The following is a 25866-nucleotide window of genomic DNA, read 5'->3' as shown; positions in this document are numbered from 1 at the left end:
TACCAGTGGCCAACAAATCGAGTAGCTTTAGGAAGATGAGTAGTTGGAGTGCATGAAGTAGAAGCCCTCACTTCACTCTCAGTTCAGTGCCCAAAAAATAATGCATTAATCCAAAGTCAAGCAGCAACACTAAAAAATCTAGAGAACCAAATAGGTCAATTAAGCTATAGAGCTTCGTAATAGACTACAATGAACCTTGTCGAGTGACACAGAAAATCAACCGACAGTTGAGATTCCAACACCAGAAAAACCAGATGTTGAAAAGTTTGAAGAGGTAAAATCTAAAATAGTGAATTCTGATAAGCTAACACCTTTTTTCGATGCAGATCTAATTTCTCAGAAAAGTTGTCTGATTCAAGCTAAGGATCCAACACTTTTGTATCCACAAAGATCCAAGTAGCAGAAATAGGAGGTGCAAATTAAGAAGTTTTTGGATGTTTTAAAGTAGCTTCATATCAATATACCATTGGTAGGAGCTTTAGAACAAATGCCCAATTATGTCAAGTTCATGAAGGACATTTTGTCCAAGAAGAAGAGGCTTAGTGAGTTTAAGACTGTAGCATTAACGAAGGAGCACAGTGTGTTCCTACAAAACAAGCTACCTCTGAAAGTGAATGACCCCGGAAACTTTACTATACCCTATAATATTGGAGAATCTTACAGTGGTAAAGCTTTATGTGATCTTGGAGCGAGCATCAACTTGATGCCAAAATCTATTTTTAAGATGTTGGGCATAGGTGAAGTAAGACCCACGACTATGACACTTCAATTAGAGGATCGATCTTTGGCATATCCAAAAGGAAAGATCGAGGATGTCTTGGTACATGTAGACAAGTTTATTTTTCATGTTGATTTTATTATCTTAGATTTTGAAACAGATTAGGAAGTATTGATCATCCTGTGGAAACCTTTCCTAGCCATGGGAAGAACATTAATAGACCTGCAAAAAGGTGAACTCACCATGAGAGTTCAAGATAACCAAGTGAAGTTTAATGTTCTTAAAGCCATGAAGTTCCCTGATCCGATAGAAGAATGTTAAGTGATGAAAGAGCTAGAAACCTTAGTTTCTATGGAGTGGGAAAGAAATTTTGAAGAAAACCCATTGGAAAAACTTTAGGGTCTTAGCCATGGGAATATAAAGAAGGTAATGAAAGTAAAAGCCAATCCGAGAGACTATGTTCAATAGCACGGTTTGAACCATTAGAGTTGGAAGCTCAAGAAAACACACAATCAAAGTTCTCAATCGACGATCCATCCAAACTTGAACTTAACGTACTTCTTTCCCATTTGAAATACGTTTATTTGGCTAATAGTTCTACTTTGCCCGTGATTGTTTCAACAGAACTAACATAAAACCAAGAGAAGTAACTGGTTGAAGTCTTAAAGAAATTTAAAAAGGTGATCAGTTGGACCATAGTTGATATTCGAGAAATAAGCCCATCCTTTTATACGCACAAGATTATCTTAGAGGAGGGCGAGCGAGTTAGAATAGATGGGCAAAGGAGAATTAATCCAATAATGAAAGAGGTTGTTCAAAAGGAAGTTATCAAATGGTTAGATGCGGGAATTATCTACCCCATCTCAGATAGTTCATGGGTAAGTCTGGTACAGTGTGTATTAAAGAAAGGTGGAATCAAGATTTTCAAGAATGAACAAAGCGAATTTATCCCAACGAGGATGGTCACGAGTTGGAGAATCTGTATAGAAAACAAAAAATTGAACAAAGCCACATGGAAGAACTATTTTCTGCTAACTTTTATGGATCAGATGTTGGACTGACTGGCAGGTAACGAATATTACTATTTCTTAGATGGATATTCGGGATATAACCAAATAGTTGTAGCCCCGAAAGACCAATAAAAAATTACTTTTACTTACCCGTATGGTTCTTGTGCTTTTAAGCGAATGCCTTTCGGTTTATGTAATGCATCTGCCATATTTCAACGATGCATGATGGCAATATTTACTAATATGGTAGAAAATTTTGTTGAGGTATTAATGGATGATTTTTCTATTTTTGTTAACACTTATGATGTTTGTTTGAGTAATTTGGCTAAGGTAATAAAGAGATGTGAGGAGACAAATCTTGTCCTTAATTGGGAGAAATGTCATTTTATGTTTATAGAAGGGATTGTCTTAGGACACAAAATTTCTAGAAGAGGAATCGAAGTTGACAAAGCAAAGGTGGATCTGGTTGAAAAGTTTCCGCCGCCAATCACTGTTAAAGGAGTTTGAAATTTTTAGGCCATGTCAGTTTTTACCGAAGGTTTATTAAAGATTTTTCAATAATTTCCATCAAATACTTAATCTCAAAGAATGATGTTAAATCGAGGTTAATTCGATATATACTATTACTTCAAGAATTTGACCTTAAGATCCAAGATAGAAAGGGAGTTGAAAATCAAGTAGCTGACCATCTATCGAAATTGGAACAAAATGAGGTAACTCATTCACTTGTTTCAATTAATGAAAATTTCCCAGATGAGCATGTGTTCGAGGTAACTCGAATCAATGAAACTTTATTGTTTGCTAATTTTGAAAATCATTTAGCATGTGGAATAATGCCGTTTAGAATTACATACCAAAAAGGAACAAATTTCTTCATGATAGGAGGTATTATTTCTGGGAGGAGCCGTTTTTTGTTTAAACAGTATGCAAATAATATAATCAGGAAGCGTGTAGGTGGAAGTGAGATTGACAAGATTCTATACCACTGCCATTCATCTCCAACTGGGGGGCATTTTAGTGGTTCCCACACTGCAACAAAGATCTTACAAGCTGGATTTTTCTAGCCTACAATGTTTAAGGAAGCATATATATACGTGAAAAATTATGATAGATGCCAGAGGACTAGAAACATATCAAGAAGGGATAAGACAACCTTGAAAAACATCCTAGAGGTAGAATTATTTGACAATTGGGCATTGGTTTTTTAGGCCTGTTTCCTTCTTCTTATGATAGTAGGTACATCCTAGTGGCTATTGATTATGTATCCAAGTCGGTGGAAGTCAAGGCATACCCAACGAATGATGCTAAGGTTGTCATGCGGTTCCTACATAAGCACATATTTACATGGTTTGAGACTCTTAGGGCTCTAATTAGCGATGAAGGATCTCATTTTGTAAATAAGTGGCTTAAGTGGTTGTTTGACAAGTATGATGTGAAACACAAAATTGCCACTACATATCATCCACAACCAAATGAGCAAGTTGAACAGGTAAACCGTGAGATCAAAGGAATCCTTGATAAAATGGTTCAACCTAATTGAAGAGGTTGGTCCCGAAGGCTCAATCATGCTCTATGGGCCTATTGAACAACCTTCAAGACACCCTTAGAAATGACTCATTATCAGTTAGTCTTTGGAAATGCATGTCATTTGCCAGTTGAGTTGGAAAATAAAACTTACTTAGACTTGAAACAATTAAATCTAGATCTAAAGCAAGCTAGTGAGAGAAGAACGCTACAGCTTGATGTGTTGGAAGAATTAAGGTGCCAAGATGTAAAAAGAAAAAACTAAGAGATGGAATAACAAACGTATTGAACCTAGAGAATTCAGAGAAGGTCAAAGAGTTTTGTTATTTAATTCAAGGCTCATGTTATTCCCTAGAAAGCTCAAATCTCGATGCATTGGACCATACACCATTCACAAAGTCTATCATATGAAGTGGTGGAATTACACAATAAAAAGGGAGGTACATTTAAAGTTAATGGTCAACGTCTCAAGCACTATTGGGATGGTGAAGTTGAGCGAATTGAAAATTCGTTCAGTTTAATAGACCCTTCATTTTTCATGTAATTAATTTGAATAAATGGCATATTTAGAAATTAATTCTTTCTAAGGAGATTGGAACTTAAGTGGGACCATTAGTGGCCCCTCCAACCTTTCCTAGGAATTTAATTTGATGTAATTTTTTGAGAAGAAATTTTCTATGTAGCCGAAGAGAAAATTTTCAATTTAATTTTAATTTTATTATTTGTGTTGAATAAAAGGGTCCGATTGGCCCAAGTACTAATCAGTTTATATTTTGTAGTGCAATTTAATTTCTTAAGTACAAGAAATAATTGTAATTTGGGCTTGAGGTCTTAAACAATAAAGAGGAGAAAATACCCACTTATTACCGTCCATAGGCCCCCTGAAACCCTAAATTTGTCACTACATATAATTCCCGCCATGCCTTGCCACACAAGTATCTATTTTAGCTAAAAATTTGCCAAAATTTGCCCTAGTTTCCTCTTACCACCATCATATTCTCCACAACTCCTAAACAATTATTTTCTCTCTTTTCTATCGGCCCCAAATCCTTAAAACTCCTCCCAAAATTTTTTCCTTGACTTAGAACCCTACTATTGCCGCCGCAAACCTTTTCGCCACAACAATCGTCATTATCTACCTTGTTTTCCACCGTAATCCTATTGTCGTCGTAACCTTCACCTTAAAAAGCTAAAAATTTTCTTTTCTTTCGGGAAAAGTTATCATGTCTCGAAAGAGAACTAGATCTTCAAAGATTTCTACCAAATATCCAATCGCGATTCAAGACGAGGAAACAAGGGAAATATTAGATTCCATCTTCAAAAATTAACCCGTGGTGCTGGAAAATGGTTTCAATTTGGAGAGTAATGACAAGATAATTGTACCTTTGTCAATTCGAAAAACAATTGATGCCTTAAATTGGAATCAATTTTATGATGCACGATCAATGCCTGAAGAGGAATTAGTGTGAGAGTTCTATGCTATTTTGACCACGCTAGATGCTACTGAGGTTCTTGTTTGTATTTAGAAGGTACCCCTTGCTTCTAAGTCCATTAATGATTAGTTTAACTTACCTAATGTTGAAGAAGATGAGTACTTTCCCATGATGAAAAAATATAAATTGGAATTTTCTTCAACAAGTACTTAATGTTATTTCAAATCTGGTATCCCAATGTATTATAACAAAGTACGATAGTCATTCTTGTTGAAGGAAATACCTAAAACCAGTGGCTAAGATATGGTTATACTTTGTTTGACATAGCTTCATGCCTATGTCATATCGTTCCACCATCTCGATAGAACGAATACTTTTATTGTATGCAATTATGATAGAAAGGTCTATCAATGTTGGGAAATTTATTCTCGAAGAAATCTAAGATTGTGGTAGGAAAAAGGCAGAAAGTACCTACTTTCCATCATTGATTACTTCACTGTGTTTGCGAGCCCAAGTCAAATCAAAGGCAAACTTGAAGGGCTATTATGTTCAAGGTTGCATAACAAGACATGATCTTGAAAGGTTAGTAGAGAATGTTGAGCAGTTGAATCAAATTGACCCGAATGAACTGAATGAACCAGAATCCAATGAATCATCAACCAAATCTAAACCAGAAGCTAACTCAGTAAATCAAACAGAAGAAGCAAAATATAAAGGCAAACCAAACAGCCCTGAACCGAGAGTGGAACCAAATATTGCTAAACTAGTTGAGCGAAGTGTTCATCTTGAGTTGACCATCCCAATGCCCACTTCTTCAAACATTATGAAGAAATCAGAATTTTCAACTATGATGGATATGTGGAAATTTATGCATAACCAACAACAGGCTTGTTGGAAATATGCGAAAACTAGTGATGATTCCATAAGGAATACTTTTAAAAATATCTCTAACAATTTTATTCCTGAGTTCCTAGATCATATCTTTGAGTCATGGAAAGAAGAGGATGTGAATTCAAACAAGAACGAAAAGGCAAAGGAGCAAGACAAGGAAAGTGATTCAAACGAATAAAAGGGGGAATTTTTTTCCTTTAGTATTATTTTTAAGACTTTTATTTATTCTATTTTAGGAATATTTTATTTTATGCATAATAAATTTGAATAATTTGAAAATTAGGAATAAAATAAGCCAATGTTCTTCCATTAAATTTTTGTTCTCTAGTGTGGCAATGTAAATGTACATGTCTAAGGATTGGATTTTTCAAGAAAGACTTGGTACTTAAGTAGTCTTCATGACTCACCTCTCTTGTTTGAGTCCTACCTAGTGTATAGTTTTCATTCACTACTTCGTTATTTTGCACTGAGGACATTGCTTCTTTTTAAAGGGGGTGAGGTCAATCTTGTATGATTTTTAAAAATTTCAATTATCATATAAGTATGTTGCAATCAAAGTGATGCTTAGAAACAATGTTTGTTATGAAGTTAGCCCATATGTGATAGCTTTTGAAAAGAGTTATATTTCATGCCCTTAGACTTAGTTAATTACCTATACATAAGTGTTTTTAGTTGCATTTTAGGATATTACATTAGCACTTTTAAAGCATTATATTGAAGAGCTTGGATTGTGCTTGATTGTTATTACATGTTGCTTTTAACTGCTTGTGGGATGCATTTGTTTGGTGATTGTTTGACAAGTGTAGAGTGTAGAAAAAAAGAGAAAATGTTAAAGGTTTGTCATGGAAAAGTATGGAAAGTTTGCGAACACAAATTCCATTACAATGCCGAGAAGATTCTTAGTCAGCATTTAATGCATACTGCTCTTAGCCCCACATGTACGTGTGCCAGATATATCTACCTGGCAAAGAGAGGAAGGATCGTGGTGGGCCTACCTTAGAAGGTGAAACTTATAAAAGCCAAGCAAGGAACCCTAATGAGGAGAGCAGCCTAGAGTAGACTGGGACAACAGCCTTGGATGAAATATAAAGTATTACGTAGGAGCCAAGAAAAAGGGCGATAGAAGAAGGAGAAAACGACTGCAATCATCTTTGGCATTCGTAAGACATTGCGCTGCCTGTGTTGAAAGTTGGATAGGCGAAAGCCGTCATCTCATATTTCCTCCTTTGTTTCTTATCGTGCTTCTTTTAAAGCTTATTTGTTATTGATGATGTTGGTTATCATATTAAACTCAAACTTGATTTGCCCAACCATGAGCTAAATCTCTTAGGCTTGGGATTACTTTGATGAAACTTTTATTTTTATTAATGTTTAAAGTTTAAGTTTGGTTTGTTCTACTATTTTATTCAATGGTATTTCATGTCATATACAGGTTGTACATTGACGAATGTGATGTAGTTTAGATAACTCAATTCTGATAGGGTTAGGTTAACTGGATAGAAGTTGGATAATATGAGTGAATGATTAATCACTTATTTGTGGCAACCTATAGACATAGAGCCTTGCCTCATATGAAAGAAGGTAGGAAATATTAGTGGTAGTCGAACTTAAAGCCTATAGACATATAGTGCCCTAGGGGAGGTAACCCAAGGTCATTCTCTTGAGAGAAAAAGCCTACTGTAGAAACCTATCAAGCAGTAAAATATTCACAACTTTGATGTGGCATTAATAGTTAGTAAAGGTAGGTTCATTAGTAATCCTAGCCGTCCTAATCAACATTGTAGTTCCTCTACCCTTTTTCGTAGTGATTTTGCCTTGTCATTCTTGTTCCGTTTACTTGTTTTGTTTTTCACATTTTTTACAACATCATTTTCTCATTTTGCCACTACATTCTTCTTATTATTTTGTTTTAGCATTAATCAAACTTAACTATAATAACTTGACCAAATTATACTTATATAGTCCTTATGGAGACGATCTCACTCATCACTTTATTACTTGTTCGACGTGTATACTTGCACGACTTACATATCCGCTGTGCTACCAACAAGTTTTTGGCGTTCTTGTTGGGGATTGACAATTGGTGCAATTTGGTTTTGTTATTTTTTATTTTGTTTCATTAGTTTTACTTAACTTAGTTGTTACGTGATTTCTACAGGTTTACTGTCAATACATGAGTGGAGGCATTCATGTTAACGAAGAGTATCCTTTTAACCCAGATATCAAGAGAACTTTGTGAAGACGGAGAAGAGAATTACGTAATATGGCTATTCATCGAGTGACAGATGTTAATATTACTATTCATCAAGTGACAGATGACAGAGATAAGCCAATTCAAGAGCATGTAGTTCCACTTTTGGATGACCTGAATCCAGGGATAGTCATACCATGCATATAAGGTCATCATTTTGAGTTAAAATCGGTAATGTTTTAGATTCTGCAAATAGTTGGATAGTTTAGTGGCTTGCCAAATAAAGATCCGAGACTACATTTGAGACTTTTTCTAGAAGTTTGTGATTCGTTTCGACAACAGTGTGTTCTTGAATACATAGTGCGGCTCAAACTATTCCCATATTTCTTAAGAGATCGTGCAAGAGTGTGGCTTAATGCTTTTCCATCATGAATAGTGGCCTTATGGAATGACCTTTGCAATAGGTTTTTACTGCGGTATAATCCATAAAACATGAATGACAAGCTCAGAAGTGACATAACATCTTTTTGCCAATCAGAGGATGAAACATTGTACAAAGCCTAGGAAAAATTTAAGGAATTACTTAGGAAATGTCCTATGCATGGTTTCCAGCATTGGACTTAGATGGAGATGTTTTATAATGGGCTAAATGCACATACAAGGATGGTAGTCGATGCATCTGCCAATGCTATTTGTTGGATAAATCCTACAACGAAGCATATGAGATTTTGGAAAAGATTGGTAACAATGATTATTAGTATCCTACCACACGAGTTGGGATTTGCAGAAGAGTTGCTAGTACCATTGAGCTTGATGCAATCACTTAATTGACATCCCAGGTATCTTCTCTAGCTAATATGATCAAGACAATGTGGAAGCCGGCCGCGGTCCAAGAGCTGAAATTAGCTGAGTCATCTTGTGTTTATTGTGGTGAAGACCACGTGTTTGATAAATTTCCATCAAACCTAGCATCTATTTACTACATGGGTAACTTTCAACCAGAATAATAATACCTATTCCAACACTTATAATCCCAGATAGAAACAACACTGCAACACCCTTATCTCGTTTCTATTGCTGGAGTAGGATACAAGATCTTACAAGTAAAGTTGGAATAGTTAATAATAATTTATATTCAATAATCAATTCAATTCCATAATCACAAGTAATATTTAGTATGAAAGAGACCATTCAGTTCGACCTTAAATTGAGCTTTCGAAGCTTTAAAAATAAATTACGGACGTTTAGGGACCAAACCGGAATAGATCAGAATATTTAGGAAGAATTTGAAAATTTTCAAGTCAGGGGTCACACGACCGTGTGTCCAGGATGTGTGATAGAGCCCAGCCCATGTGGATGGACCATGTAACTCTCTGATTTAGATCACACGCCCGTGTCACAGGCTGTGTGTCAGCCCGTGTAACAGTCGAAATACACTCACGGCCGTATCGTAGGTCGTGTGTCTGCCCGTGTAAAAACTGCACCTATACTATTTATTTTTAAACATGCTCTGGGCATATGCTCGTGTGGTTTGCCCTTGTGCTTCACACGGCTGTGTGACAGCCCATGTCCCAGGCCATGTGTGCACAAAAATGACAAATTCCTTGCTCAAATTTCACCCGTTTCTTTTGGGTAGCTAAACACATTCAATTACAAAATTTCATAGGTCAAAAACCATCTCCAAACACACTTAAACATGCCAATAAATTCAACCTATATATCAAACCAATGTGCCTTCATTGACACTACAAAATATTTCAAAACATTTCAACTTCAAAATCACATATAAAAAGCATAGTTATTCATCAACAATACCTATTCCATTTCATACCATATCCATATCTAATGTGAATATTATCTCATTCAATACGAACACTTAACTTAAAGTAAGCAAACATGCTTCTTTCATCACCATCAAATAGCACAACTTAAGTATACTTGCTCCACTAGGATTTAATATCAAACATACAAAAGAAATCCTAGTACATGCCATATATACCAAACTAAGACAAAATCGACCACAGGTCTCCTGAACAGTGTGATTTCTGGTGTTGATCCGATCCTCTAAGCCTTCAAAACGTAATCTACAAAATGAACCAATATAGGTAAGCTTGGATATAGCTTAGTCATAGTAATCGATTCAAAACAAATATAGAGATTTATACAATATGCAACCTTGATCACTGTTTAACAATCAGTACAGTAGTTCAGTATATTTAATGGATAATACTCGATGGAGCTTACTGGGTATATCAGTAAATAACTCTCAGTTCCGCTTTATTTAGTATATCAGTAGATATTGCTCGGTTGAGGTTTAGTCAGTATATCAGTAGGTAACGCTTAGTTGAGTAACACTCTGAAAATCAATGAGCTTTTACTCATTTAATTAACATACAATATATTTCAGTAGGGTTGATCGTTTAAGCAGCAATTCAGTATATTCAGTATTTCATTTTCGTTCTAAGATAACATAAACATTTGAGCTAACATTTAATAAGACTACATTTACATAGAATATAAAAATCATTAGTGGTTTGAGTAAGTATACGAACGTACAAGACTAATTTGAAGAATTTTCCACAGTACAGGGACTACTCTGCGATTTTCCCTTTCCCACGATCGTCCATACGTTCTCGATCTAACATAATAGTTTCATTCAATTAAACAATTCAATAGTAAAAATAAATCACTTATTACAATTAAGTCCTTTATGACAATTTACACAATCACCCATAATTTTTCACTTGTATTCAATCTAGTCCTTAAGTAAATTAACCATTTTTCTTTAAACCCAATTTCAACTAAACATTCCATGTTCTTCTAACAATCCTTATCTACTAGTATTTCACACTAAATACAAAAAAATTATCATTTTATCAAATTAGTCCTTAAACATTAAAATCACTAAATATCACTTTTCAAAATAGTCCACCAATATAATAAAACTTCATAATCCTTCATAAAATTAAGAGAATAACTCAACTCATCAATGGAAACATTTATAATATTTAACAGTTTCACAAATTAGTCCTTGAAATAGCTAGATTAAGCTAATACGAGTTCAGAAACATAAAAATTACAAAAAAGGGCATTAAAACACTTACCAATTAAGGCTTCAATTGAAAAACTATGAAAATCCTAGGTTTTCTTGGCTATGCCATGAGGAAGATGGTAAGATTTCAGAAATATCATCTTTCTTTAGTAATATATATACTATGGTATTTTTGTAATTTTGATAACTTTCTTAATTAACTTTAATTAATCTATGTTTAAGCTTAATTAAGGCATCCACTTATGCAAATCATCATTCAATTCCACTAACTAAATTACTATGGGTTATATTACCCCTTTAGCCCCTTTAATTTAACTACTCAACTTTTGCAATTTTTACGATTCAGTCATTTTTAATTATTAAAATATCTAAATGATAAAATTTCCTAACCAAAATTTAATACGACTTTATAGTTCTCATAAATATTAATTGAATAATATTTACAAATTATTGCGTCAGAATTATGGTCTCAAAACCACTGTTTCCAACACCACTAAAAATTAAGCTGTTACAAACACCCAAACTTTGGTTGGAATAATCAAAGTACTGGGAATTCAAACACTGTTGTTAGACAAAATGCTGAGAGTGCACTGACTGGTTATAATCAACCTATGCTGAGGCAAAATGTCTAACAAGGTTAGGCACCATCTTCATCATTTATTGAATCTCTGTTGAAAGAATATATGGCCAAGAATGATGTCGTGATTTAGAGTTAAGCCGCATCCCTACGAGCCCTTGAGAATTAATTGGGATATGTAGCAAATGTTTTGAGTTTGAGTCCACAAGAAACTCTTCCAAGTGATATCAAGAATACAATATCATAGGGAAAAGAGCATTGCAAGGCAATCACTCTCAGAAGTGTGACTCATCTGGATGAAGTTGTTAAAGATGTGATTGCAGAAATGGACAATTCAGATCTCAACCATGGAAAAATCTTAGAACAACCTGAAAAGCACACCACAAATGAAAAGGCTAAATGGAGCACTACTGAAGCAGAATCAGGTAATTTTGTCGACAGAAATGCCACAACAAAACAATCTCAACAATTGATGGTCAACTACCTCCACCTTTTCCTTGGCACTTTCACAATCGTAAATAAGATCACTAGTTCAAAAGATTTTTGGATGTCCTTAAACAACTTCACGTGAACATACCGTTGGTAGAAGCTTTGAAGCAAATGACCAATTACGTGAAATTCATTAAAGATATATTGTTAAAGAAACAAATATTGGAAGAATTCGAAGCAGTTTCTCTCACTGGAGAGTGTAAAGTTGTAGAGTAGTCCCTGTACTTTGGAAATAAGTTGAAGGACCAAGGGAGTTTTAGTATCCCATTCTCAATTGGAAATCATTATATTGGGAAGGTATTGTATGATTTAGGAGCTAGTATCCACTTAATGTCCATGTCTATATTTAGGAAGTTTGGAATTGGAAAAGCAAGACCTACTATAATAACATTGCAGTTAGGTAATTGATCCTATGCACATCTAGAACGTAAAATTGAAGACTATTGGTAAGAGTAGATTAGTTCATTTTTCCAGCTGACTTCATTATTTTAGAGTGCGAAGCTGACAAATATGTGCCAACTATTCTTTGAAGACCTTTTCTTGCTACAGGTAGAACTTTGATTGATGTGCAAAAAGGTTAACTGGCCATGAGGGTGAATGATCAGCAGATCACTTTCAATGTAGTCGATGCCCTAAAATATCCTGATGAGGGTTAATTTCCAGGCCATTGTTTTGCTAGAAATAATAGTGGAAGAAGAGTTTGCAATATTTTTCCATGGCAATTTAGATAGTGATACAAATTTGATTGAGCTAAATAAAGTAGAGACTGTTGGAGATTTTAGTGATTTCATGGAGGCAAAGCAGATTGTGGATAGACTAGGGAAAAATTTTGAGTCCTTGGACTTATCGGCTCGCACATTCAATCCTCCTAAAGCATTTATAGAGGAGCCTCTCACACTAGAGTTGAATCATTTGTCATTACATTTGAAATATGCTTATTTGGGAGAAAACAACACTTTGCCGATAGTTATTTCTGTGGAGTTGGCACCCGATCAAGAGGTAAAGTTGTTGGAAGTTCTCTGGAGATCTAAGAAGGCATTAGGATGGACAATTTTTGACATCGAAGGAATTAGCCCTACTCTATGCATGCATAAAATTTTATTGGAGGATTGCCAGGCAATTCTATTGAACAACAGAGAAGGTTGAATCCTGTCATGAAGGAAGTTATTAAGAAAGAGATAATCAAATGGCTTGATGGAAGTATTATCTACTCGATCTCAGACAGCTCATGGGTGAGTCATGTATAGTGTGTGCCCAAGAAGGGAGGTGTCACAGTGGTCAGTAATGATAACAATGAGCTTATACTGACTCACACTGTCACGGGATCGCAAGCTCAATAAGGCAACTCAAAAGGATCACTTTTCCTTGCCTTTTATTGACCAAATGTTGGACAGATTAGTTGGGAAGGCCTCTTTCTACTTCTTGGATGGATATTCAGAGTATAATTAGATTGCTATAGCTCCTAGTGACCAAAAGGAGACAACCTTCACTTGTCTATATGGTACTTTCATATTTAGAAGAATGTTATTCAATTTATGTAATGCCCAGGCAACATTTCAACATTGTATGATGGCAATATTTTCTGACATGGTGGACAATTTTCTTGAAGTCTTTTTGGATGATTCATTGTCTTTGGGAATAATTTTGAAGGATGTTTGAAAAACTAGAATTGGTTCTTCGTCAACATGAAGAAATGAGCCGTGTCTTGAATTGGGGAAAATGTCATTTCATGATCCTTAAAGGCATTTTTCTTGGACATAAGGTATCGTAGTAAGGAATTGAAGTTGACAAGGCAAAATTTGATGTGATAGAAAAGTTTTTGCCTCCTACCAATGTCAAGGGCATTAAAAGTTTCTTAAGCCATGGAGGTTCTTATGAAAGATTCATTAAGGACTTCTCAAAGATATCTAAACTCATGTGTGCTTTGTTGGAGTAGAATAAACCTTTCATCTTTGATGAAGCTGGTCTGTTTGCTTTTGAGGAGTTAAAAAAGCAATTGGTGGTTGCACCGATTGTAATAGATCCTGAGTGGACATTGCCATTCGAGCTTATGTGTGATGCCAGTGATTATGCCATGGGAATAGTGTTGGGGAAAAGGAAAGAGAAGATATTTCATGCGATCTACTATGCAAGCTAGACCCTGACTGATGCACAGCTTAGTTACACCACCACCGAAAAGGAACTATTTACTGTGGTATTTATATTTGACAAATCTTGATCATATTTAGTTGGTACCAAAGTCATGATTTAAACAGACCGTTCTGCCATTAAGTATTTGGTGACCAAGAAAGATGCAAAGTTGAGACTGATTTGGTGGATACTCTTGCTATAAGAGTTTGATTTAGAGATTCAAGACAGAAAAGGAACCAAAAATCAAGTGGCAGATCATCTATCAAGATTAGAAGCTGGCAATGAAGACGGCAATATCAAGCTTATTAAGAAGACTTCCCAGATGAACAGTTGTTAATTGCCATGGCATTGCCCTGGTATGCCGATATTGTAAACTTCTTAGTTAGTGGACTATTGCCACCTGATATGAATAGCTAGAGCAAACAAAAGATCTTGCATGATGCAGGATTCTACTACTGGGATGAGCCTTATGTATATAAGTAGTGTGCTGATCAAATAATTCGAAGATTATTTGTGATGAAGAGATGAACAGTGTATTACAACATTGTCATTCAGTCCCGTATGGAGGTCATTTTGGAGGAGTAAGAACCGCAACAAAGGTACTCCAATTTGAGTTCTATTGGCTGAATTTGTTCAAAGGTGCCCATGAATTTTGTAAGACATGCTATTTTTGTAATAGAACATGCAACCTATCAAGGAGACACAAAATGCCAGTGCAAAATATTTTGGAAATCGAGTTGTTTGATGTTTGAGGGATAGACTTTCTGGGTCCATTTTCGCCCTCGTTCGGCAACTTATACATACTTGTGGCAGTAGATTATGTCTCCCAATGGCTAAAAGCCATAGTTCTACCTACCAATGATGCCAAGTCAGTGATGAAGTTCCTACATAAGAACATCTTCATTAGATTCGGTACACCTCAAGCCATCATCAATGATGAGGGGTCTCACTTCAATTACAAGCTAGTTGTCAATGCTTTGCAAAGGTACAGAGTAAGAAAAAAGATTGCCATGGCGTATCATCCACAAATGAATGGTAAGCTAAAATTTCCAATAGTGAAATTAAGCAAATTTTGGAGAAGGTTGTTAATCCAAATCGTAAGGATCGGTCCTTAAGATTAGATGAAGCCTTATAGGCATATCGCACTGCTTACAAAACTCTGTTAGGAATGTCACCATTCAAGGTGGTCTACAAAAAACCATGCCATTTTCTGGTTGAGTTAGGGCACAAGGCATACTGGGTTGTGAAGCGATTGAACATGGATTAGAAAGCTGCTAGAAATAGAAGATTGCTTGAGTTAAATGAGATAGAATAATTCATGGCACAAGCATATGACAACGCTAAAATTTATAAAGAGAAGACCAAGCACTGGCATGATATGAGAATTATGCCATGACAATTTGAACCAAGACAACAGGTGTTGTTTTTCAACTCAAGGTTGAAATTGTTCCTTGGCAAACTGAAATCTTGTTGGTCAAGTCCTTTTGAAATAGCCAAAGTATACCCTCATGGACCATTTGATGTCCAGGATATGTAGATGGGGGTCACATTTAAAGTCAACGGACAATGTTTAAAGCACTACTGTGGTGCTCATGTGGATCGAGACAAATAGTTTGACCTCCGAGATGTTTAACCTCAGCATCTCAATACTTTTTTCATTTTATTTATGCAATTTTTAAGTTTCTCATAGTTATTTCATTTATCTTATTTTTTCAATTTAATAAATTTTTTTTACTTTATAGTGCAGATGTTATTTAGGAATAAGTGAGAGGATGAACATAATAGAAGGTAGTGCCATGGCAATGGTTGTGTGGCTTTTGAGAAAGGAGATAGTTAGGAGGGATGAGCAGGCCCAGTCTTTCAAGAAAGTTAAGAGGTTAGGGCCCATCTACAGTAGTTAGTCCCAATAGAAATTTCCCCAAAACACTTTGCCTCAAATTTTCTATTTCCCTCCAATTCCCATCGCACGCCTATCCAATCACCCACGTCAGGCCATAATTACTGCCTACAGTGCTGCCTATAATTTTACATTTGCCCTAATTCCCTTCTCCTCAAAATAACCCAAACCATTGTGTCCCACAGAACTATTCATTTCCCCTTAATCATTTTTCCTCTCAATCAACGATTTCCCTCACCTAAACCACAATAATGGCCAGGACGCTTATCCCCCAAACAACCATTGTGTCATTGCGAACATTTTTAAATGCCGCAATAGAAGATAAGTATAAAAACAATATATCAAAGAGATTTTTTTTCCTCAAAAAAGGTTTTCTCTTCAAGGATAAACCTTTCATGGGATATGATGCCTCTATCTCTTCCTTGGTGGAAAAGCACGTCTGGCAAATATTTTGCCTACATCTCGAGGATATTTAGAGCAAGCTTGTTCGTGAATTCTACGTTCACATCACCTTGCCGAACAACGCTTTCATCTATGCTAGAGGGGCATTTGTGTTGTTTGATGAAGACAACACCAATGCCCAATTTGGGCTCTCAGATGTATAAGATGAGCAGTCTCAGTTTGCTACAATCATCGCCTCAGATGGGCTAAACCAAGTCTTCAAAAACCTTTGCGTTGAAGGAACCCTGTGGACTATATCTTGGCAGGACTGCTACACAGCTGACAGGGTATCACTAAAGCCTAGTTATAGAGTCTGGTACCATTTTTTGAAGACCTGATTAATCCCCTCCACCCATAACTGTACAGTATCCAAGGAGAGGATGCTACTGCTACACTCCATAATGACCGGTCGATAGATTAATGTGGGCAAGATAATCTTCAATGAAGTCCACCACTGTATGCAGAAAAACGTGGGGAGTCTCTGGTGGAACACCGGTACCCCCATAGCGCAGCAAAAATTAATAATAAAAAAATAATTCCGACGATCCAACCCATGGATCTATGTGCGAGGAACGAATAGGGGTGAAATAATGGTTTCAAAATTACCGTAATTTCAATCTGAGTAGATAGTGACGCCTCATTAATGAGAACTCTGATCTACTATCGAACCAAGCTGCAACCTTTTATGATTCTAACCTCTACGTAATCCACCCAGTTTGACAATGAACGGAAGAAAATCTCCAAAACTATTTTGGAGAAAACTTTGCTTGACAGCTGCTAGACCTCACAAGCAAAAATATGTAAGATTTTTTAGGGTTTTTTAAATTGGTATATATATATTTATCAGAACGTAATAATCATAATTAAAATAAATAAATACAATAATTTTTTTAACCGAAAATTATAACTACATTAATTATAACAAAGATTTCGGTAAACTATATTTATTTAAATTTATATACGAACTAAATTCATATATATATATAGAACTGTGTTCCATTATGTATAAAACATTCTTGTACATATAATATGTTCGATATTTGATTGCCCAATTAAATTAATTCTATAATTAATTTAATTCATGTGGCAATCAAACACTATACCAACTATGTTTTATTCCGTTCATTTCAACCATAGGGTGTGACCTTGTAGGTTCTTGTAACGTTAGCAGTAATACTAGAACGATTCTAATGTTACAAACAATGAGTGGCGTCTAGCAATGCATCATTCCTACCTAAGTTACAAGAAGTCATGATTCGTCATAACCTTTTGTGATTAACCTTTCATGCATTAATCCTTAAGTCCTTTTATCTTTGGAATGGACACAAGTCATGGAATAATCACACTTGCATAGTCCATCCCATGTTCCTTGATATGTGGAGTAGACTATGATATACAAATAAGTATGACATCTCATATCAACATATTTGAGCATGGCCATGCATTTCTAGTCTCACTCAATCAAGTGGCCTAAGATATTACTCCCATTATGTAGGAGGGACGTATCCTATATTGATCAACCATAGCCCTCTACATAGATTGTGGTATATCCAACATCAGCCTTTATAGAACAACCAGTTACGGTGTACATTTTACGGTATCAAAATATACAACTCACGATGTTGGGATAATGATGATCTCAAGTCTGAGTATCATATACATATTAATCACTATGAGTAATGTTGTGACAATTACATAATAATCCAAGAAACATACTCATAGCTGGTCAGTCCAATATGTTATTCTCTAACACACATATTCATGCATTGATTTTGACACTCCATATCAATGACAACTCTTTATCATCAATCAACTACATGTTAGCCTTAATGCATTATTGTTGTCCTAGCCAACAATAATACTTGACTAAGGACCTTTTAAGAATAATCATATTATTCTCAGGACATTATTATGAAAACAATTTATTTATACATACAGAAAAGAAACTGAAACAATAATGGTATCGTCTTATATTAATAAACATGAAAAATCAAGTATGTTATTACAATCATCTCATGATTGATCTTTGGGCATACTCTTACAGTCTCAACTTCCTATCACTAGTCATTGTACTTTGCCAGCACGTCAACGTATTAGTGTAACCAAGCGAGGATGTAACCCCAAATAAAGGGGAAATAACAATGATAATTACGGCTAAGATATCTTGAGAGGAATTATCGTGGCAACAACCACATAGCTCAACATCTACAGCTTCCACACAGACTTTTGCAATGGAAAAATCTTCTACATCCAATTGTCCATTTGAACAGCAAGTGCTCAATTCACTCGATTGGTTGCAATAGCAACTCACTCTCTTCAAGACTCTGCAACTTTAAATTGTTGTGGATGTGGAAAAGGTGCATGAAAGAATTTTGGGCCTATGTGGAGAAGCGAGATGCTGCCCTAAAGAGGTCCCTTTAGAAGAATTTTACCAAGCTTATGCCTGCATTCCCTAAATTTCTTAAGAAACTGTAGGCATTTTTTGAGGAAGGGACGAACAAAACAGAGCTAGCTGGGGCAAAGCCTGCAAGCACCGAACCCACTGCTACAGAAAAAACCCAAGTACCTAAAGAAGAAGCCACCAAGACTGAATCAGTCAATATAGTGGCCGATCACGAGGGGACAGAAGAAGCAACCCCTACACCTGCACCACCAAAAGATAGTACTTAAGCTGTCCCACTTACGCTAATTAAAGTAATGTCCGGACAAGACCGTGAAATCCACCGTATCATTACTGAGATCACTGAGTTCGACAAAGAAAATGAGGACGTGCCACTATAATCGTTACAAAGAAAGATGCATTTTAAGCATTCGACAGACAAGTCTACTCGTAGACATTAAAGCAACCATAACCAAACTCCAAGCCAGAGGAGTTCTCTTCCCCTTATTGCATCATGCATTCATATTTTGCTATGACATTTTACTTGTAAATATATTTGTTTTACCATAGCATTGTATTCATATTACATGTAAATTCATGCATTAAGGACAATGCATCACTTAGGTTTGGGGGTGTGTTGGGCATTTAGGATGTATTACGTATTTAGTCAAGCATGTTTATTTTTCCATGACACACATACTTGCCAAGGCATGGTTAGTCGATCATGAGTGTATTTTTTACCTATGATGTTCGATGATGAGCTTAATTCTTCAATAAACGTAGAATGATGTGACAGTGGATTAGGCGAATTTAGCTTAGGATATTTTTCCTGAGAATCGAACCTTAGAAATGAGATGTCCTATCTTCAATTACAATAGGACCATAGTGCGTTTCTTTTAGGAAATTTAGAAATTCTTGAAGCTAAACTCAGTAAAATTACCAGGGAAATACGCAAACAATTAATAAGTGGCGATGCTTAGGGAAACCCAAAGAAATGTCATAAAACACTCAAATGTTTAGAATTTCCAAATAGATCAGCAAAAATTTTTTTGCTCCATCGCGTTGTTGGTTAGAAAAGCAAGCTTAGACAAGAGTGTGAAATAAAGAAAAAGAAATTTAGGGGCATTCCACTGAAGTAATAGGTTGAGTAGCTAAGGAGGTATTTGTTTGCTCCATCCATCTTCTAAGTTAAGAACCATAGCTTCATGAGTGAGTTCCATTCAAATTGTGACATGATTGAGTACCTAGTAATTCGGTGTATGCTCCACTGTGATTGTCGATTCAAAGAATCGTGTGATGAGCTGAGCCCCATAATGTTAAAAAAATAAAAAAAGGGCTAAGGTTACAAGGAAAATTGAGTTTAGGCAAAAGATGAAATTTTGCTTTTAGGGCAATATTTTTTGCACTACCTTTGCTAAAAAAACTAATGAAACTTGAACAATTTTTTAGATAAAGAAGATTGCTGAGTACTGAAGTATAAATTTCTCTCTAAATGGTCTGGCAATACAAAGGTGGTTATGTTTACTGTGGCAATTTTCACATTCATGCATTCATGCATACTTTGCTTGAGGGCAAGAAATGACTCAGGTTTGGGGATGTGATAACTCTTGAAAAGAGTTATATTTCATGTCCTTAGACTTAGTTAATTGCTTGTACTTAAGTGTTTTCAGTTGCATTGGCAGTTTTAAAGCATTGCATTGAAGAGCTCAAATTGTGCTTGATTATTATTACATGTTTGTTTTAACTACTTGTGGGAGGGGTTTTTTTGGTGATTTTTTGGTAGGTGTAAAGTGTAGAAAAAATAGCAAAGGTTGAAGGTTTGTCTTGGCAAAGTATGGACAATTTAAGAACACAAATGCCATAACAATGCCGGGAAGATGCCTAGTCATCACTTAACGAGTACCGCTCTTCACCTCACACGTACGTGTCCTAGATTATCTACCTGGAAAATAGAGGAAGGATCGTAGGTTGATGGGCCTACCCTAGAATGTGAAACTTATAAAAGACAAGCAAGGAACCCTAATGAGGAGAGCAGACTAGAGCAGACTGGGACAACAGCCTTGGATGTAACAAAATGTATCGGGTAGGAGCCAAGAAAAATGGTGGTAGAAGAAGGATAACCTACTGCAATCATTTTTGACAACCGAAAGACATTATGCTACCTGTGTTGAGAGTTAGATAGGCAAAAATCATCATCTCAGGTTTCCTCCTTTGTTTCTTATCGTGCTTATTTTAAAGCTTATTTGTTATTGATGATTTTGGTTATCATATTAAACTCAAACTTTATTTTCCCAATCATGAGCTAAACTCTTAGGCTCGAGATTACTTTGATGAAACCTTTATTTTTATTATTTAAAGTTTAAGTTTGGTTTGTTCTACTATTTTATTCAATGGTATTTCATGTTATATGTAGGCTATACACTGACGAATGTGCGGTAGGTTTATAAGGATAACTTAATTCTGATAGGGTTAGGTTAACTTGATAAGAGTTGGATAATATGAGTGAATGATTAATCACTTATTTGTAGCAACCTGTAGTCATAGAGCCTTGCCTCATACGAAAGAAGGTAGGAAATATTAGTGGTAGCTGAACTCAAAGCCTATAAGCATATAGTGCCCTAGTGGATGTAACCCAAGGTCTTGCTCTTGAGAGAAGCAGACTACTGTAGAAACCTATCGAGCAGTAGAATATTCACGACTTTTTTGTGACATTAATAGTTAGTGAAGGTAGATTCATTAGTAATCCCAGCCGTCCTAATCAACATTGTAGTTCCTTAACCCTTTTATGTAGTGATTTTGCTGTGGCATTCTTATTCCATTTACTTGTTTTGTTTTGCACATTTTATACAACACCATTTTCTCATTTTGCCATTACATTCTTCTTATTATTTTGCTTTAGCATTAATCAAACTTAACTATAATAACTCGACCAAATTATATCTATCTAATCCTTGTTGAGACGATCTCACTCATCACTTTATTACTTGTTCGACGTGTATACTTGCATGACCTGCATATTTTCTGTGCTACCAACAAGGTTTTGGCATCATTTCTGGGGATTGACAATTGGTGAAATTTGGTTTTATTATTCTTTATTTTGTGTCATTAGTTTTATCTAACTTAGTTGTTGCTTAATTTCTACAGGTTTACCATCAGTGCATGAGTGGAGGCATTCCTATACTTAGTTTCATTAGTTTTATGACAACGTCTTCTTGTACTTAACATAAAATTCTGAAGTAATATCTGTATGTGAGCAATTTATTAGAAAACAGAGATTGTGAGCATAAAATTGTTACATCATGATTATGTGAAAAGTTGATTCTATGTAAATATTATACAAAATTGCCCTAAACTTTTTCTTTGGATAAAACATTACTCAGGATGAGCAATGGATTAAGTTTGGGAGTGTGTAAACTCTAAATTATATAGATTTTTTTATAGTTGTTTATATCACCTTTTTACTTATAATTTATGTTAATCTTGAGTATTTGGATATTTAATTGGGTGATTTTTGTTCATATTGAGACAATGGGCATTATTTTAGTAAAGTATACAATTTTATGGATTATGTATTAAATTTTGCATAAATTAACTATCTTATGTTACATACTAATTTTTGTGTTCAAATTGTTGTAGTGGGACCATTGAATTAACAAGTATAGGAGTAATTAATATCACATGGACACAAGTTAATTTTTACTCCATGTGGACAGCAAGCTCATTAAATTGGACTCACAAATCCAACTTAACCCAATTTGAAAGATAGTTGCTAAAGAGGTTGAAGTCTGCTCTCAATTGGGGTGTCAAAACTATCCAGTAAGGGGGCAATGACCCAAATTCGGCAAGCCATCAAGAGCAGACCAAATCAGCTTTGGGATAATTAATTTGAAGGCCCTTGTGCTTGTGAAAGAATTAGAAATCAGCTCCCAACTAATTAATTTAATTTAACACTTATCACTCAAAATTATTGTGTTTTTCTTAACCAATTTGTGAATAGTAATTTTTACAAGTATTGATTTAAATACAGTCCCTGTGGAGATAATAAATCTTATACTTATTTATTACTTGATAACGTCTGTGTATACTTGCACAAACCTACGCGTTACAACTAGCCAAAAATGAAACTTGGAAGCTAGTAAATCACCTTGTAGGCAAGAAACTAGCTGGATGCAAATGGGTGTTTACTATAAAACACAAGTTTGATAGTTCGATTCAAAGATTCAAAGCCAGATTAGTTGCTTAAGGTTTCACTCAAACTTATAAAGTAGACTATTAAGAGACATTTGCAAAATGAACACCATCAAAATACTGCTATTTTTTATAGCTGACTGCCTATAAATGTGTTATCGTTTATAGTATAAATAACACACCAAAAATATATAGAAATAAATTAGTGGTGTCTATAAGTATACGGGCCAAATTGTAATATAATATTTATGTTAAAAAAAACACATGGAAGTATTTCGAGGATTGTACCCAAGGGGGATGGACTAAATCTATTGAAAATCTCTTAACAGTAATACTAATAATTAAATCCTATATCACGATATATCATAAACGAGATTAATAATAAAAATTAAATAATTAAAATAAATAAGAAATAAAATAAATAAACAACTAAATCGATAAAACCAATCAGGAAGATTAACTCATTTTAGGGGTTGTAATTAACTTCAAATTAGAGTTTTAGGGTGGATTAGCTATCAATTAACCAACATCTAACTGATTAATCAATTGGTTGATACTTACTTATGTCCCAACCTCACTTTCTCAACCAAGATAAATTATGATTTACTCAGAAAAACTTATCTCCTGACCTCGTTTAACCTATGATTACTGCCTAGGGATGTCAAGACTAAGGTTTAAGAACGCATAATTTAAACCAACTAAATCAATCGAGAAACCCTAAATACTCTGTTAATTACGTCCCCATCCACTCGTTAATCTCCCATAAGGTATTTAGCCACTCATGGTATTCATAATCCCAAACTCAATTAAATTAAACATGTAGATAACACGAATAAATCGTAAGAGAAAAGAGATGAGCGTAATCCTGATTCGATGTTGATTGAAGAATTGAGTAGAGGATCTATCGATTGGAGTAATCAAATATTTTCGACTACAAAGGCAAATAACTGAAATACTTCGATTAAATAAAATAACTCTTGGATTGAAATCGATTCCAAGAGCGAAGAACAAAGAGTTTAAAAAAATAATAGAAAGCTAAATCTAAATCTTACTCCTAAACTACGACGGTTTTTGGATGTGTCTAAGACAACTTAGTTACATCAAATCCCTAAGGTTTTATTTATAGGAGTGTTGGCAGCTTGAATTAGGTTTTTAGCACATCTTAGGTCTTCGTATAAAGTTGATTATGTGGACTAGCCCCGGAATACTTAGGTTGCACGTCGACATGTTTGCCTAATAGGCACATCCTACGTCTATTGGGCCTATAATTCATCATCCTACACACTCAATTACACAAATTAGAACTACCTAAGACCCGTGTCTGTCTAATAGGTCACAACATTCACAAAATGTGTTAAAAACACTTATTTTTACTAACTTTCAATACTAACTACTAAATACAAAAACATGAAATAATAAATACTAAATTAGCTAGAAAATAAACTCCCTAACTACGAAAATAGATTGAAATTACTACTACATTTGACGCCAGGTCAAATACCTCCACACTTAAGTCTTTTCTTTCCCTTAAGGAAACTAAACAAAAACAAAATAAATAAAAACCGAAAACAAAAAAAAACTGAAAATGGAAAATAAAAATTCAAGAAAAGAAAATGTACTTGAGCTAGCTTGATACAGAAAATTGGACAGAAATATATTAACAATATAATGTAAATAAACATATAATTCTAGGATGATATACCATTGACTCATAACTTCTAAAGTTGGACGGATTAGTTCACTAAATAATAAAGCAAACAAATAAAAGAATATTAAGTATAGGTTTCCATCAAAATAGATATATAAGTATACAATTATGTTCAAGTGAATATAACTGGTAAAAACATCAAAACTTGGCACAACTATCATCCATATAAAGTACTACCTAAGTCATATAGGACGTTTCGGCTTGTAAAGTTCTGCAGCTTAAGTTGGTTTGGAATTCAAAGAACAGGCTCGATAAAATAGCTAAGCATGAAATTAGTTTGACACATTATATTGTCCAAAATACTCCCCCAATTTTGAATAATCTCACCACCTTATATCCACTTCCCTCACCTTCCCTTTTTCTCCATTTACTAAGGCATAGTATAGTATCCAAGAGTACAATCATTCGAGCTCGTATTCTATATTTTTTTTGAACAAATGTGAGTGTACTTTTCTTCCAACCCACTTTTCTTTTATTTTTTCATCGAGATTGTAATATCTCATTTTTCAGTGGTGTTAGAAACAGTGGTTTTGGGACTACTGTTCCGATATGAGAGATCATGTTTATTATTTAATTAACATTTATAGAGTTATATTAGGGTTGTACTAAAATATGGTTAAAAATTTTAATGTTTGGATAGTTAATTAAGTAAAAAAGACTAATTAGTAAACATTGTGAAAGTTAGTTGCTATTAGTAAATTGGGTTTAATAGCTTTAGGAATTTAATTTGGTGGCCTTAATTGGTAATTAGACCATCACTATCCATGATGGACGGTAATAGGTTTAAGTTTGGCTTAATTGAATGATACATTTAAGGGTAAAATTATAATTTAGAAATTAAAACTATAATTAAATAAAACAAAAAGATGTCATCATCTTCCAAGGAGCTTAATGCTGAAAATTGTAGGGAAGAACACCATTTTTGAGTGCTTGAGGTTTGGCCAAATAATTTGATGCACGCATGGTATGAATTTTTAACCTATTTCTTATAATTTTTATGTCTTTGAGATCATTGCAACTAGATCCTGTTAACTCGAACCTTCGTTTTTAAAAATTTTATAGATTTTGAAATGTACCATTAATGAGTTCTTGATGTTCATGATGTTAAATAATAGATTTGAGTTATTGTTTATTGACTATGAATTTGTTTTTAAGTAATTTTGTTAGCTTTTGTGTTAAGGAGTAATTTGATAAAATATTAAAATGGACATGGCATTCTTGTAAATTTTGAATAGTT

The 25866-nt window shown here is 34.7% G+C and overlaps 1 protein-coding gene and 1 non-coding gene across 2 annotated transcripts; one reads left to right on the top strand and one right to left on the bottom strand.

The window, feature by feature from the left end:
- The first annotated feature begins 487 nt into the window (after window positions 1-487).
- LOC121223190 (uncharacterized) lies at window positions 488-1039 on the top strand. Its single transcript, XM_041104307.1, has 2 exons — window positions 488-820; window positions 884-1039. The coding sequence occupies exons 1-2, from the start codon at window positions 488-490 to the stop codon at window positions 1037-1039; spliced, it is 489 nt and encodes a 162-aa protein (XP_040960241.1).
- Window positions 1040-8268: 7229 nt separating this feature from the next.
- On the bottom strand, window positions 8269-8375 carry LOC121223925 (small nucleolar RNA R71). Its single transcript, XR_005921391.1, has one exon. It is a non-coding gene; the product is annotated as a small nucleolar RNA R71 (small nucleolar RNA).
- Window positions 8376-25866: the final 17491 nt, after the last annotated feature.

This window comes from Gossypium hirsutum, chromosome D11 (genome assembly GCF_007990345.1).
Source record: "Gossypium hirsutum isolate 1008001.06 chromosome D11, Gossypium_hirsutum_v2.1, whole genome shotgun sequence".
Classification (NCBI taxonomy): domain Eukaryota; kingdom Viridiplantae; phylum Streptophyta; class Magnoliopsida; order Malvales; family Malvaceae; genus Gossypium; species Gossypium hirsutum.
Note: the sequence above shows the minus strand (reverse complement) of the source record. Positions and strands in the feature narration are given on the sequence as shown.